This window comes from Neovison vison, chromosome 2 (assembly GCF_020171115.1).
Source record: "Neovison vison isolate M4711 chromosome 2, ASM_NN_V1, whole genome shotgun sequence".
Taxonomy (NCBI): domain Eukaryota; kingdom Metazoa; phylum Chordata; class Mammalia; order Carnivora; family Mustelidae; genus Neogale; species Neogale vison.
In genome coordinates, this window is record NC_058092.1 from 57919583 (window position 1) to 57937000 (window position 17418).

General features: G+C 33.3%; 1 protein-coding gene across 5 annotated transcripts in view; it reads left to right on the top strand.

The window, feature by feature from the left end:
- The window catches only part of LRRC7 (leucine rich repeat containing 7), a 562518-nt gene that overhangs the window by 165417 nt on the left and 379683 nt on the right, over nt 1-17418 (top strand). The window contains exon 2 of one of the 5 annotated variants that reach the window (XM_044238450.1): nt 2873-2948. The exons of the other annotated variants lie outside the window; for them this stretch is intronic. Within the exon in view, the coding sequence (XP_044094385.1) occupies nt 2948 (1 nt within the window). The 5' untranslated portion in view covers nt 2873-2947. The remainder of the gene's footprint in view (nt 1-2872; nt 2949-17418) is intronic. 5 annotated transcript variants of the gene reach the window in all.

Sequence of the window (17418 nt, forward strand, 5' to 3'; positions counted from 1 at the left end):
GTAATATTTCAAGACTGTTGAGTAAAAAAACTGGAAACCAGAAATACCATAAAATAAGTGTAGCCCAAAGCAAGAAAACTTTCAAAAGACTTGCACACAATGCTTCTATATATAAGTTCTCCCACTAAGGCTTTTAAAATGGACTTTAACTTGGGGCCTTAGGCACTTAGCCAGGCTTACCCTGGACCAAAAGTCACAGTGATAATGCTGGAAAAAAACTCTTGAAAATTATTTTTCTTTTAAGCATCTTATTTTAAGTTATTAAGTAAAAGGTTATCTTCAAGGCTGCTATGCTGATCTCTATTACAGCGAAATGGTTTTTTTCCTCTTCAACACTGGCCTTAAAAATGTGGTCTTACCTGTAAATATGTACATTAGGTCTCTTGTAAAAGATAAATAAACTGTGTTTAAAAGAGTGTGTGTCCTCCTAACATTATTTCTCTTCCCTGATGAGTGTTTGTCCACTAGCCAAGACAAGGCCCAATTCCAGTGATTTCCAAATAATAAAAGCAAGTCTATTCATTCTTCAAATAATATAACTATATTTCATACTATAATAATATAATATACTAATATAACTATTAAAATAGTATAATACAGTATACTATACATAGTATAATATCATATAGTGTAATAATATAACTACAATAATATTAATACTTCAGACATATTGCTTTCATTTAACAAAGTAGCAACGAGAACAGAAAACAAGAATATAATAATTTACTTTTTAAAAAAAAATTTTTTTTTATTTATTTGACTGAGAGAGATCACAAATAGGCAGAGAGACAGGAGGCAGATAGAGAGAGGAGGAAGCAGGCTCCCTGCTGAGCAGAGAGCCCGATGCGGGACCGATCCCAGGACCCTGAGATCATGACCCGAGCCGAAGGCAGCGGTTTAACCCACTGAGCCACCCAGGTGCCCCTAATAATTTACTTTTAAGTATATATCACTTTTTAGGGCAGTGGAATAATATATGTTAGGCTTATAATTTTACTTGTTACAGTAAAACAAAATAAGAGCGAAGATGTTCTCCTAAGAAGTGTACTTAGCTGTTAAGAACTTATTTTATGGGCGCCTGCCCTTGGCTGGGTCCTGGGATCGAGCCCCACATTGGGCTTCCTGCTCAGCAAAGAGTCTGCTTCTCCCTCTCTCTCCCCATTGTCTCCCTGCTTGTGCTTTCTTGCTCTCTCTGTCAAATAAATAAACAAAATCTTAACAAAAAAGAACTTATTTTATATTGTTTTTTTAAAGACTATTTATGAGACACTTAAGGTTAATTATTATTGCCATTTTACAGATAAAGAAGTTAGAATAGAAGATTCCAGTTTTCTAATCTAGACTCTAGATTATATTAAATGGTATTTAACCAGACTTATCTTTGTATTTCTATGAAATTCAGGATAATATATCAGGCTGTAAGCATTTCATTATGTAACCTGTAATTGTGATATGTAAATCATTTTTAGTTTTAGTATAAAAGTTAAAAGACAAAGGTATTAAGACTAACTATAAAATTATTAATTCCTATTTCATTTTAATAATGCATTTGTAATCAGAAAATTACTTTTGCCTAAACATGTGGTTTGCTAAGCTTTTCTTAAGATTGTGCATTTTATACAAGTAAATAATTGCATCAATTAAATAAACATAATCTCCAGCATAGTAACTGTAATTTATGTATTTTCAATTCAGTTTTTATTTTCTAAAGTATCCTTTAGAGTCCTAATTTCAAGAAAAGATTTTTTTTTTTTTTTAGTGTTACTGTGTACATTTGGCTTTATTAAGCAGATTCTGAATATTTTCTTGGTCCTTTCATTCCCCTTTTAAAATTTCTTTTTAGGAAATAGCACTAAATAATATTGATAAAGCTTTCCTGTATGATTCCTAAAAAACACACCAGGCTCAGCCCGACTATATGTATCATCTAGATACTTCTCTCTGTTCCACTGATAAATGGATGTTTCCTATCATTCTAACTTAGAGATTTAATAATTATACTGAGATTCCTGGGTTTTATAAATATAAAAACTTTACATTAAGTATTCAAACAAATAACTTCAAGATGTCATTTTCTTCTTTATCCCCCATGTCAACCATGGGTTGTAATGTTACAGAGTACAAACTACAATATTAAATAAATGTGCATATCTGCATTAATCTTACTATAGTCACTTTATAAAATATTATTTATTTATTATTATTTATTATTATTATTTTATTATATTTTATTATTATTTATTTATTATTACAAATGCAAATGGATATTTTAGGCTCAGTTATTTTAATTGTAATATATTGAACACAAATAGCTATGAATACACATAATAAATGCCAGTGTCAAAGCACTTTGTTTTAATGATCACTGGGGATTACCAAATCAGGATTTAAGGGGTAATAGTGAGAGCATAAATTTTATTCATTCAGAATAATTAGAGAAAAGGCAAATCAGACCTGTAAGAATCTAAATTATGAAATATTTTAAAAGAAATTCTGTTTTATAATTTTTAAGAACAAGGGAAAATAATATTTCACATTTATTATTCAGTTATTAGGAATAAAAGAGGCAAGGAGGAAAATCACTGTGCAAAAAATTTTCCTTGCAGATACTGAATTATTTTTAGAAGGAATATTGGACAATAATATCACCCTTCTTTTTCACATTGAGTTTATATATTCGCAGCTCAAATATTTAAAATGGTAGTGTTTGTGGAATTATTCTGATTAGGATGTATAACCTGACAATCAGAACTACATTGATTAAGCTCTTCACATTCCATTCTTGCTTACTATGTTCATTTAGATGCATTTGTCAATTTATAAGTACAGTTAATTAAAATTTTTTAAATTTTCTTTTTTTTTTTTTTTAAAGGAGCCCGCTACATGAAAAAAATGCAAGTCAAAGTGGTCACAACCTAGAAGTCTGCAGAGACAGGAATAACTAGCAAGTAGATACTATGTTATTTTACTATGCTTAAGTATATAGAATTCAGTAGTGTTCTGGGAATTTTACTATATAATTACAAAATAGTCTGGTAATTTAAAATTCATATTTAGTACTATTTGTGTTAACTATATCGCATCACAAAAATAGGAAGAAAAATGGTGACTATGGATTTCAGGAAACTAATTTTCTGTCAATAATAGTGAAATGATTTTGGTCAGAAAGATGAGTTTAAATATTGTATGTTTTCTAGGACTTATACTTAGAGACCTAATTCAACAATATATTCCTTTCTAAAAAGAGTAAGAATCTCCCTATACCTGGTAACACAGTAAACCACTGTAAAAATGTGTTAATTCCTCTCATAAACCATTAATAGGAATTATATTATAATCATGCTTTTAAGAAATAGAATGAAATTACATTCACTTTTGAAGGTTACATTTCAAAATTTCAAGGCGATATCAAATGAAATCCAGACATTAAGCAGGAACTTTCCATTCATCAGTACTCACTGACATTTTCAAGAAATGAAACAGGAGGGTCAATGATAAGAACATGTAATGTTTGGGTGAATGGATTTTAAAAAAAGATGGAAGAATGAGAGAAAGGTAAATAAGATTATTTGAATGGCAAGAAGAATCTTTGAAAATCTCATTGTTCAGTATTAAAGTGTTTGGAGTTGATTCTTTGTCCTCAAATGTAACTTGGAGATTGTAACAGAGTCAGAAAATGTTTTGCAAAGAAAAATCTATATGGAACGATGGCAGTATCCACAATCAAAATATTTTAGAAATTATACATATCTTCATATTTAAAATCTTATTGTAGTAGAAATTTCTATAATTATACACATTGTTTAAAATTGTGTTTCAGCTGCTTAACAGTAAAGATTCCTAAAGAACTTTCTTTATAAGCCAAATGTAGTTTCTTCCCTTTTTTTTAAGGCTTTATAAATGACAAGTCATGGATGAAAAACACCTCACATACAAACTGTATCAAACATTTATACATTTGGAATCACACACTTTAATAAGAATGCCAAACAATAACTCAATAAAACTCAGATAAAAAGTATGAATGAAAACCTAATGAATCTGGTTTATAAATTTAGACTTTTTATCTTGGGATGTCACACAGTGATACACAAGCTTATACTTTAAGGTGAAAGAATTTTGGAATTCAAAATTCAGACTTTTTATAGTTTAGTTGGCCTGTCCTGTATTAAAGGAGAGAAAAATCTAAAAATGTCTTTAGAAACACCTTGGTAAGAATCAACATCAGCATCAGTTTTAGCTCAGAAGGAAATGAAGAAGATCATAATTTGAAAGGTACTGAAAAAGTTAAAAGAATAATTATTTTAAAAAGGAAAAACATCTGGAAGGCTGTTGAGAGAGTCTGGTGGTGGGAGCGCTGGAGACTGATGCTTGCAGTCATGCAACTGGGGAATTGAGGACTCAAACTAAAGTGATGGCAGTAAGAATAGGACTGTGATTTGAAACCAACACCCTGTGCTCGCTTCGGCAGCACATATACTGAAACCAACACCCTCTTTGCTGGATTCTACAGGAACTTTGGATGAGTAGTGGCCCCATTATTTGAGATCTGGAACATTAAGAGAAGAGCAGTTAACTTTAAGTCGATGATGTGAAAATGGTAACTTTAGTTTGGAATATGAAGTTTAGGTGCCTTGAGGATAGCAAAAGGTTGAGGATAGCAGAGTTGGTGGAAATACAGAACTGGAGGTAGGACTAGAAGATTTCTCTGAATAGACATAGTGGCTGAGGCCACCAGGATTACACCAGGCAGAAAACATGTACAGAATGGAAGGGGAATATTACCATAGGTACAATTCCTAGAACCAATATTCAATCATCAAAATTCTGTTTAGAGAATGCGAAATCAACCACAAAAACTAAGCAATAGTCAGCAGTAAAAGGAAAATTGGCTTCCAGTATTTCTGTTTTTTCTTGTTTTTTTTTTTAAAGAAACTAAAGAAGTAGGAAGATTCATAAAGGTTGGCTATGTGAAATGCTGCTGGAAAGCCTGGGAGGAGGATTACCGAAGGAGAAAAAGCTTTTAGATATCTCTGTCAGTCAGTCATTGGGAGCCCTGATGGAGATAATTCAACTTTATAGGCCAAATGAATTTGTGAATCCTTTTTCATATAGTTCCTTTTTGCTTTACCTTATCTTCTCCTATATCAATCCAATAATAGAATTGTTTTTCAGATTATCTTTCATAGTTTCGTATTTTTAACTCAGCTTTACTTATTCTCAGAATATCATTATAACTCCCCAAAACTTCCCCTAATTTGAATAACTAATTCAATTTAATGTATCTTGGTTAAGGAAATTTTTATTACTGGGTAATCCTATCAAATATATATGGCCTATTACTATTTCATGCGGTAATCTCATAAGTGATTTCTCGTAGTAGGTTGACAAATACTTTATTTGCCTCTGTTGGGAGAATCCCAGTCCTTCTCCTGTGTTCCTTCTTTGCTTTCACATGGCTACCATACTCGAACAATTCTGACACCAGTCTGTCTTTTCATTTCTTCTTATGTGTCTATGTTTCCATTAGGGAATACCTTATCTCATGCCTGAAGGACTCTCTTTTGCATTTCATTTAGTGCCAATGTGCTAGAAATCAATTTTCTCAGTTTTTATTTCTCTGAAACTTTTTATTTCATCTTTGTTTCTGAACATTATTTTTTACTGGTCATAGAATTTTATTCAGTGGTTCAGAGGTTATCATTCCATTGTGTTGTAGCTCCATTCTTTGCGTTGGGAGGAAAGTCATCAGTCTTATGGGTGCTCCTTTGATGATTGTTTTGTTGTTTAAAGGATTTAAAAAAAATTTAAAAATTGATTTTAAATGATGGTAAAATGCACGTATCATAAAATTTACCATCCTAACCATTTTTAAGGGGACAGTTTAGTGTTCTTCAGTACATTCACTTTGTTGTGCAATCATTACCACCAACCATCGCCATAACTCTTTACGTGTTGCAAAACTGAACCTCTGTGTCCATTAAGCAGTTAACTCCCCATTCTCCTTCCCTTCTCCTAGCCCCTGGAAACCTTCTACTTTCTATCTTTCTGAATCTGACTACTCTGGTGTAGACTAAATGGAATCAAATAATATAGTATTTGTACTTTTGTGAAAGGCTTATAATGTCCTTCAGTTTTGTCCATGATGTAGCTAGTGTCAGAATTCTCTTCCTTTTAAGGTGGAATAATATCCCATTCTATGTATATAGTACATATTAATTATCCATTCATTTGTTGATGGGCACTGGGGTTGTTTCCATTTTTTGTCTATTACAAATGAACATAGGTGTACCTACATCTCTTCAAATCCCAGCTTTCAGTTCTTCTGGTTATATATATGGAAGTGGAATTTTTAATTATATGATAATTCTGTTTTTAGTTTTCTGAGGGATTGCCATATTGTTTTCCATAGTGGCTACACCATTTTAAATTTCCACCAATGATACAAAAGCAAGCTAATTTTTCCACATTCCACACCTGTGTGTGTGTGTGTGTGTGTGTGTGTTTGATCATCCCCATCTTAATGGATATGAAATGGTATCTCATTGTGGTTTTGATTTCCATTTATCTAGTGATGAGTGCTTGAACATCTTTTCATGTGCCTATTCCCCTGCATATATCTTCTTTAGATAAATGTTTATTCAAATCATTTTCCTAATTTTTAATTGAGCTGTTTTTTATTGTTATTTATAGCCTTTTAAGATTATCTCTTCATTTTTTTATTTTCACCACTTTATGATACATCTAGGTGTGGTTTTCTTTCCAGTTGTTTTCCCATAGTTTGCAAGTTTTCCTGAATATCTGAGTTAGAGCTTTCATCAGTTTTGGTATATTTTTAGCCATCATCTTTGCAAGTACTGTTTGAATCCCATTCTTTCTCCCTTCTTTCTGGAACTTCAGCTACATAGATCTTTTCACTGTGCACAATTTTCTCTTATACTCTGTTCTGTATATTCTTTTTCTTTCTACTTTAATTGGATATTCTCTATTGACCTGTCTTCCAGTTCACTATCCAATTTCTAATATGATTTTAAATTTATTTATTGAATTCTGAATTTCAGATACTACATTTTTTATTATAGAACATCTATTTGGTCCTTTTTTATAAATTCTAATTATCTGGTGAAATTCTATTTATTTTCATCCAATCTATCTTGTCCACCTTTTCCACTATTTTCTTGAACATATCAATCATAGTTATTCTAAAGTTCTTTTCTTTAGTACTTTGATTACCTACACATCTATTCTTAGTGTCTGTTTATTCTCTTATATTTTGGTCATTTTGAATCTCTTTAAGTAATGTTTTACTAAATGCCAGACATGGAATATGCAAAATTTTAGAGTCTCGAGGTGATAATATCTTGGCAAGGAAAGTAGAAAAATATTCCACCTAATTTTTTCAGGGATTAAGATGAGTAGAGTTTGGGTTTTCAGTCTATCTCTGGTTGTTTTCTGTTTCTAATATGTAGCCCACTAAGATTTTCAACTGAAATGTCAGTGTGTTTACTATGATTCTTCTCCCTCATTAATTTATTGATAAGGCAGGACATTTTACTCTGTGTTTCAGAGGTTTTTATCTAGAATTCTAGTTTTCTGTGCCATAATGCACTAAAATACACCAAATGATTCAAAGGAAGGATCAGCTGTACATTTAAGTTTCCTCAATTCTCCAGTGTTTACTATAGGATCTCCAGACCACCCAATCCTGTTATTTGTTTATCTCCAACTGTGGCCCTCTGATCAAACTTAACCCAGATTTTCAGACTCTTATTTTCTGTCATAAAATTGACAAATGTTTCTAGAGAAAGAATCTTTTGATGCTCAGCTCACTTCTCTTTGGTTCTCCTCACTCTGAAAAATTAGCCCAACTAGTTTTATAGGTTCTTTCGCTCTAATGTTTTAAAGCAGATGTTAAATTTTTATGGCTTTTCAGCTTCTATCTGTAGAAACAGTGATGCTGCCAAAAAACACTTTTTGTATATTGTTTTTGTGTGCAATGGAAACTTCTACATGTCAACTATCATAGACTAATGTATTTTTTTCATTTATTCCACTTTTTTCTCTTAGAATTCTTCCTAAAGTAGACTTTATTTTTTAGAGCAGTTTTAGATTTGTAGCAAAATTAAGCAGAAAGTAAAGAAAATTCCCATATATCACCTGACCCCACACAAGCATAATCTCCCACACCATCAACATCCCTTGTACATTTGTTACAAGCAGTGTTGATATATTATTATCATCCAAAGTTCATAGTTTACATTAGGCTTTACTCTTGATGTACATTCTATGGGTCTAGATATATGTATAATGACATTCATTATTATAGTATCATACAGAATAGTTTCACTATCCTAAAACTCCTTTGTCTTCCATGCCTGCTAATTCCTGACAACTACTGATCTTTTTACTATCTCTGTAGTTTTGTCTTTTCTAGAATGTCATGTAGTTGAAATCAAACAGTATGTAGCCTTTTCAGACTGGTTTCTTTCACTTAATAATATACATTTAAATTTCGTCCCTGTCTCTTTAGGGTTTGATAGCTTATTTTCTTCTAACGCTGAGTAATATTTCCTTGTACAGACATATTATAGTTTATTTATCCATTTATAATGCATTCTTTTTTAAAAAAAGATTTTATTTATTTATTTGAGAGAGAGAGAGAGATTGAGAGAGCACAGAGGGAGAGTATGAAGGAGAAGCAGACTCCCTGCTGAGCAGGGTTCCCGATGTGGGGGTTGATCCCAAGACTCTGAGTTCATGACCTGAGCGGACTCTTAACTGACTGATCCATCCAGGTGCCCCTATACTGTATTCTTTTTAACGGTTTTATTAGATTCTATAATATCTGGATAAGTTTTATTAAACAATCCCCACTTAGAGATGATTTACTCTACTTACAATTTTCACCTCCTAATATAATAGTGTATGAGTTAACTCGAATATCCTCATTTATTTACTTGTATTTCCAAAAGGATACATACTCAAGGGTGCCTCTGGGTGACTCAGTCAGTTAAGCATCTGACTCTTGATTTTACCTCAGGTCATGATTTCAGTGTAGTGGGGTTGAGTCCCGTGTTGCGCTCCATGCTCAGCAAGTAGTCTGCTTGAGATACTCTTTCTCCTTCTCCGTCTATCCCTCTCCCTGCTCACATGCTCTCTCTATAAAATAAATAAACAAATCTTTAAAAAAATAAATTAAAAAAATTCCCAGAAGGATACATAACAGATATAAGCTTGCTGGGATATAAATACACTTCATATGTGCAAATTTATATATAATGTATATTGTATATATAATTTCAAAATCATGTTATTTTCATATAGTATGTAATTTTAAAATCCTTTTATTGTGATAAATATATATAATATAAAATGTACCATGTTCACTGACATTAAGTACATTAGTGTTGTTGTACACAAAAAATAATCAATATTAATATATGACATTATAGTCAAAAGCCTCTAAATGATATAAATTGAAAAAAGTTTCTTCCAACTCTACCCCCAACCAGTTTCCCTCTCTAGAAGGAGGTAACTGGTATTATCATTTACATAAATTCTCAGAGATATTTTCCCAGTATATATATGTACACACCCATACATTTTTTTTCTTTTCTTTTTTAGATAACATATTTGGGAACTGTTTAATACCTTTTTTCTCACCTGGTAGAAAATATTGGATATAATTTCATATCTATTTGTAAGGAACTTTCCTATTTTATTTTCATTTTCTATAAACTCCTTAATAGCCTATTGTATGGATTTATATCACTTCTAGTCTTTTGCTATCACAAACAATGCTACTCTAAATGACCATAAGCATAGATTGGTTTGCATCTATGCAAGCATATCATAAGCTAAGTAGAAATGCTATATACACTGTTATGCCTTTTGTAATTTTGGTAGAATTTGTAAAATTGCCCTGCATAGAGCTTGTCCCAATTTTTACCATTATCCATAATGTGATGCATATGACTTTCTAAAATTAATAGGTGACTATTGTACTCAAAAACTATGATGATTGAGATTGCCACAGGTATGTAAATATCCATTCCCCACATTTCCACCCAGAAATAAGTTTCAGTCCCTCTTTCCTTATTTTTCTCATTCTGCTGGATATAAACTCAGGTTTCATTTTACTGGGTACTAGTGAGATTAAGCATTGTTTCATATGGATATTAGTCACATACTCTTCTGTAATTTACATATTGATTTTTTTTTTTTTGCCTACCTTTTTATTGTGTTGGATTTTTCTTAAAACTTTGTAACTGATCTTTCTATAGCACAAAACCCAGCCTTTTTTCTCTTAAATATATTGCAAATATTTTCCTCACTTAAAATCTGATTTTGTTTATGTGAATTTTTGTCATTTTTTTAGGGTGAAGGAAAATACACATTTTCTTTTGTAGTGGAATTAACTCATTTTTGTTGGAACTCTTCCACGTATAATTTATATTGGTATTTAGTTCTCTAGAAGCAGTGGGTAGTTTTTATAGGAAGTTTTTACAGGAAGCCTATCTTCTGGAATTATTTTTTTATTTTAATCTTAATCCCCTTGTGATTATGAAAGAGTTTTTACAATTATGGAACATTTTATATCTAATATGGAATACAAAGATCATTTCATACTTTTTTGTAGCTATCTGAAAATGTTATTTTCTAGATAAGAGATGTCAATAAATGAAAGCTGGTAAACCTCATCTGAGACTTAGTGGGTTAAGAGAAAAAAGTATCACAAAATGCCAAGAAGGGGGGAAGAATATTGGTGTTTTTCAATTTTTCTGATGCTAAATAAGTTGCTAAAACTCTTCTTGGGTTATCACTTACTTATCTCCCTGTTTTATTGGCTAGTTCTCATAAATTATTAGGGAGGTTACTGGGAAATTAAAGCTTTTCCTTTTGTCACTATCTTATGCGTTATTTAGAGACCCTATTCTTTAAAGTTACAGTGTTAGATAGGCACGAAGGGTAGCAAAGATGTATATGTCATAACGGCTGCCGAATCTAGTGGTTAAAGTGCATGTTCTGGAGTTAAATCTTCTAGTTTAAAGCCCAGAACCACTGTTCAAGGCTGTATGAAGTAGAGCACATTCCTTAACTTCTCCTTGCCTCCATTTGCTCATCTGTAAAATGGATGATAACTCTACTTGCCTCATAAGATTGTCTAGGTGTTGTGAATGAAGCAGCAAATGAAAATGACAAAACTCATGCCATATAAATGAAATGATTGATCTCTGCAAATAAAATACAAATTTGAGAACAGTACAAGAAATGGATTGGCTTAAGAAGCAACAGGACACATGGCACATAGTAAGCGCATCAGATCCTGATAATGAAAAAAGAGACGAAAGAAACCGACTTAAATATAGAGAACAGGGTGCCTGGGTGGCTCAGTGGATTAAGCCACTGCCTTCGGCTCGGGTCATGATCTCAGGGTCCTGGGATCGAGTCCCGCATCGGGCTCTCTGCTCGGCAGGGAGCCTGCTTCCTCTTCTCTCTCTCTCTCTGCCTGCCTCTCTGCCTACTTGTGATCACTCTCTGTCAAATAAATAAATAAAATCTTAAAAAAAAAAAAAATAGAGAGAACAAACATGTTTCCAGAAGGAAGGCGGGTGAGAGGATGGGTAAAATAGGTGAAGGAGATTGCGAATACTTACTGTGATAAGCACTAAGTACCATATAGAATTATTGAGTATTTATGTTGTATACCTGAAACTAGTATAACATTGTATATTAATTATAGTTGAATTAAAAATTTTTTAAATCAATTAAAATCAATCAATAAATTAATTATTTTAGGGTCAATAAGTAGAAATCAAACTAAACAAATTTAAACAAATTTATTTTAAAAGAAAATATATTCAAAGCAGAATTTATATTCAGAACTTGTTAACATGTTCTAAATTATTTTATAAAAAGAGTTCTCATTTATAGTTTGTAAAGGAGAATATAACATTGGAAAATTATACCAAAAAAGGACCAATTTATGTTATTTTACAGTAAGATTTATTTATTGAACCAATATTTATTGAGCATCTACTACATGTTTAACCCTGGGGTTGTAGCAGTAAACAAAACAGATGAAATCCACATCCTCATGAATGTGTGTGTTTTGCACAAGGGAGCAATGGTTTAGATCTATAAATTTGAAAGATAAATCCTGACAACTGTGTGAAATATGGATTGGAATAGAGAGAAACAGGAGATGTAGAAATCACTCAAGGGTTGTTTCTTTTTTTTAGGTGAGAAATCAAAGGCCTATACTTTTGAGTAACAGAGATAGGTACAAAAATTATACAATAAGTTTCTGTAAATAAAATCATATCAATGTACTATGGGGATTTGCTATTTTTAAATAAGTCCTCTTATACCTTTATTTGATTTATAGATTTGGTTTCCTTAAAATGTAATAAGCCTATACTACTTTAAAAAAAATAGTTCTAACCCCAAACCACCTGCAAGTGAGTATCTTCCTGAAAGTGTATCAGTAGTTTTTGCTAGACAATCAAAGAGAAATTAAAAATAATCTAATATTATCCATTGAGAACCTGAAATTGATAACCGGCCATTACAGATTACAGGCGGCAACTATACGGACAGAACTTTAAAATTTAAAGGATGAAATTGATGCCATGATTCTCCAAATCCTTTAATTCCTGTATGTAACTTAGATGTCTAAAGGTTACGAATATTATGACGGGAAAGAAGTCACTAAATGCTGGGGTGAGCCACAAAATAGCGATCCTGGGAGAGGGAAGCTAAAAGAAAGCAGTGAAGTTGACACAAATCGTAATTGACTGTCGAGGCCAAGATAAGCTGAGAGAGACTAAGACCAGCTGCATACCCCAGGCTCCTGGCCAGACGTGTGCTGCCCTGGGGATCTATTGCGCGGCCCAGCAACCTGGCTTCTGTGTTCTGAGGTGTTCTGATGCCAGGTGAATGAGTTCCCAAAGCTGCCATATCTGTCTGACTTTGTTCCTAAATTACCTAAGCTAAACAAAAATCCCTCTTTCTACCTATGGTCTGGTTAAGCACTTTTTAGGTGGAATTTAGAAACTGGGTTTAGTTGTTTAAAGCATGGCTGGAACAATAAACCTGGAGAGGAAAGGAAGGGCGGAAGGGAGGGAAGATGACATTTACTGAGTAACTTTTATGCAGTCCAAGTGTATTTATACACCACATTTTCTCACTTAGCCCTCATTGTACCTCTGTAAGAGAGATGAGGAACTGAGCTGCAGAGAAGTTAAGTAACTTCTACGGTTACCACAGTTACTAAAGGGATAATCAGTATCACAATCTATTTCTATATGACTCAAAAAACCATTCTTTTTCTACTATACTGCCAGGAAGAAAGAGTTTACATGAGACCAGTTGGATGGAAGGAACATTGGAAAATTTTATTACCATCATAAAACTCTGTAGAGTCCTAGTCTTAAAGCAAGAATAGGGGGACAATGGCTGTACCAGTAAGTACTGATGCATTGAATATGGTACCTCTCATTATAGTGTAAAGGGGATCATGCTGGAAGGTAAGAAGAATGTCTATCAGGAGTAGCCATGCAGTATCTGGGGAACAATAGCTACTGGATTTTTTAAATATAGGACAGAGATCTAAGGTAAATATTTGGATTCAGGAGGTTTTACCATGAAGATGGGAAATAAGCCAAGGGTGTAAATAAGATTTCCCAAGAAAAAGTACTAAGCAAGAGGTAAGAGTATAACTGAAAACAAAACCAAAACCAAAAGTTTTGGGGTTGAAACCAAAACCAAAAATGAAAAACCTTAGAAAGTAGAAAGAGCAGTAAGGTAAGCAGATTCATGGAAGCAAGAGAGTAAAGAACACGAAAGGGGAAAAAAATCAACAGTGTTAGCTATAAACTGCCAAGAAGTCTAAGGGTTCCTGGAATCTGGTAGTTAAGACATTGTTGGGAACCTGTGGAAGAACCTTGTAAAACTGTAGAATAAGTTTCAAATGTGTTGTAGATTGGACTCCTTGGAAACAGGCTCTGAGATAAAGTTAAGGATTATAGGGGAGTGCTGGGTAGAGAGAGAAATTAAACTACAGTGAGTTTGTAGCAGAGGCTTCCATAAAGCCCATGTGTATCACTGGAACTGGAGAAGCCCTTCAGAATTAGGCTGGGTAAGATAAGTAAGATTAGGTGGCTGGGTTTTTAAACCAGCATAAACCAGTTATCACAGAATTATAACCTGGATAAGATCGTTCATTTTGGTAAAAGGCAGTACCAGAGAGAGAGATGCACCTGTGAACCATTAACAGGCAATCTTCCAGCAGCTGGGAGAATGAATGGTTCCATCCACAACCGGATCTGGGTTGGGCCGCTCCCTCACCCAGAAGAGAGTGAAGAGAGAAATAGGAAGGGTAAGCTTCTGTTTTAAATATTTTGCTGTAAGATATTTTTGTGATTGCAGCCACTAATTCTCTCTTCCAAATTCTTCTCCACCACCATTGTCCTGCCAGCTGACTCCTTTACTGACAGGTTTTCTTCTTAGATGCTTCATTTACTCATATGGTCTGCAATTAAATAGCTCTCTTTTCTTTCACTATTCTTCATGGTTACTCTTAGCCTCTCCTCTACCAAAGGGGCAGAAGTAAGCTAAGTGGATTTCTATAGCCACCTCCATTAATACATGTTATGTGAAAAATAACCGTATTTTACAAAATTGCTTTGCCTAGATCGGTTACCATTACAAAGAAGCTTTTCCATGGAAGCTCTAAGTTAAGGAATTTAGAAATTACATACCAAGACTTGATGTATTACTGCAGGACTCTGACTGTATTGAAGAGTTTGATTTTACACATACCCTGTAGGGGTTTGCATTTCCTTAGAAGGCACTAAATAAACAGACTATACAATTATAAATATGAATTCTTACTATCATTTAATACTCATGAATATAGAAAAGGTTAAATAAAAGCTGTTAATCATTTTGATGATTATTTATATATGGCAGCTCTGAATGTAAGTATAGTATAAAAATAGTTCCCAGGAGGAATTTGAATCAGCATGCATTATATCATTATGTCAACCCCTTTTTAATCATCCTGCATCCTTGTGTTCTTGTAGGTGCTTAATGTAATATCAGCTGCCCCTGGCAGTCACCTGAGATGTGTATTTACTGGCAGCTTTATTACTTTTTTCAGAATATATAGGGCCACATTTTTAGTTTAATATTTATGATGTATTGGCGGGGCTTTCTTTTGAGGGGGAGGTGGGAACTGTAAAGTTCTGATGTATTAAATTCCCATTTAATTAAAAATTAATTAATTAATTAAATTAATTAAAAATTAGTCACCCTCCCCCCACCAAAAACAAACAAACAAATAAACAAACAAAAAACCAAGAGACTGTTTGAAAAGGTGAATTTGTTCTTGCTTTGAAAATACCGTATAAACACACACACACACAACCGATCCCATCTGTCCACTTGCCTGGAGAATGCATTTAACAAGGGATGGAGCTGCATGTTAAAGACCATAAAATATGCAGCAAGAGAAAGAAGGGTAAAGCAATCCTGCAGTCCACGGGCTTTATCTACTTTGTAGGGCTCTCCTTTTGAACAAGACAGAGTGGATAGTTGTTGCTACATCAAATAAGGATGTAGGAGAATAAGGGAATTGAGAATAAGGGACTTGGAGACAGAACACGGGACTCCAAATTCCAGCTCCTTCCGTGATCATTAGCCAAGGAAACTGTGAAAATTAATTGCATTTCCTTCATTTTAAGGGAGGTTTGTCTCCCTTCCCAGTCCCATCTTTTTCAGTTTCATTTTTTCCTTACCTACCCCAGACAACCCCCCCGCCCTGCCTCTCAAATTTCTCATATCAGAGAGATCATATGATAATTGTCTTTCTCTGATGAACTGAAATAAAGCATTTTTTTATGGTTAATAGGGCTCCATACATTCCTGAGAAAGGGAATTTGTCGGTGGCTCAGGAATTGATCTAGGGACTTGGTTCCAGCTAGATGTTAAAGGTATATCTAATTCCTAAAGGAGATTTCAGTGTGGGACAAGATCTAGATGGGTTTTAGTAGGAAATAAAGAAAGAAAAAATATGAAACATGTACTTTTTTAACTGTTAAAGACATGGTAAATTTAGAGAATTATAGCAATGGAGATCAATGTATTTATAAGACACTTAAAAAATAAAAGGTGATTTGATTCAGATCGTGTGGCTACTTAATGGCAGAACTGGGACTAGAATTCAGGTCTCCTGACTCTTAATCTGAAGCTTTTTAAATGGAATTCTGGCAAGATTCCTGATGATACTTGATGTTCCCTGTTAGACACGCAATTAAGCTTATAATTGGTGCTTGTTCCACTTCTCTGTGGATATGTCTTTCTTCAGATTCCATAAGATGGCACATTATTCACCCAGGGACAGAGAAGAGAGTGTAAAAATTAAGCCAGCAAAGTAATTTTATTTAAGGTGTTCAGAAAACAAGAATACTAACATGCTTTGATTATTTATTTTCAGCTCATGTTTCTTTATTTGCATTAACTAAGTGCCTGATTCATCTATCTTAGGCACAAGTGACTCCCAATTTATTTTTCATTTTATTTCTGAATAATAGTGGAAAAATTGTGGTAAACTGGTGCCTCCCACATCCATTCTTGTAAGTTTCCCCAGAACTTTTGTCACAAATGTCATGACTAGCGTTTCTCTTCTTTAAGATATCAAACTATTCTTTGCTGGCCTGAAAAACCTCACCCACAGATTTCTCAACACCGGACCTGTTTTTTTCTTTATGCAGAGAAATATTGTCTTTGCTAAATTGTCATTTTGTTCAAAGTCCTTTAGCTTTACTCTATTTATGACCACCTAGACTTTTAGAAGGCTTTCTAAAAGCCTTAGCCAGTCATCTTTTAAAATATCCAAGATACTGGATTTGCTAATCTTTTCTTCATTATTATATTTAGGTAATCCATTTGGGTAAGACTACCAGATTGTTGGTATTGTATGCTTTTTGTCACATCAGGATGCATATAATGTCATTTTGTCCCACCACTGATGATAATAAATTTGGCCATTTAATTTAGGTGGTGTCAGATCCCTCCATTATACATTTTCTCCTTGCATCTGGTGATTACTGTGTGGGATCTGAAAGCATATGAATATCCTAACTCCAGCAACTTTTTATCCAGTAGCTGCAGCATTCCACTGATGATCCTTAACTGAATTCTCATTAGGGATTGCAAAATGGGCATATCCTGTCATTCATTTTTCTACATTATATTCGCATTCTTTTAAGAAGTTCCCTTTTTGATCTCTCTCTCTCTCTCTCTCTTTCTTCACTAGGGACTTACAAGTTTATTTTTAACTCAATGTATTTTTTAAGTTCAATAAAAGCAATAGAAATTTAATTCTAAGTCTTGTTCACTTTTTTGCTGGTAAAA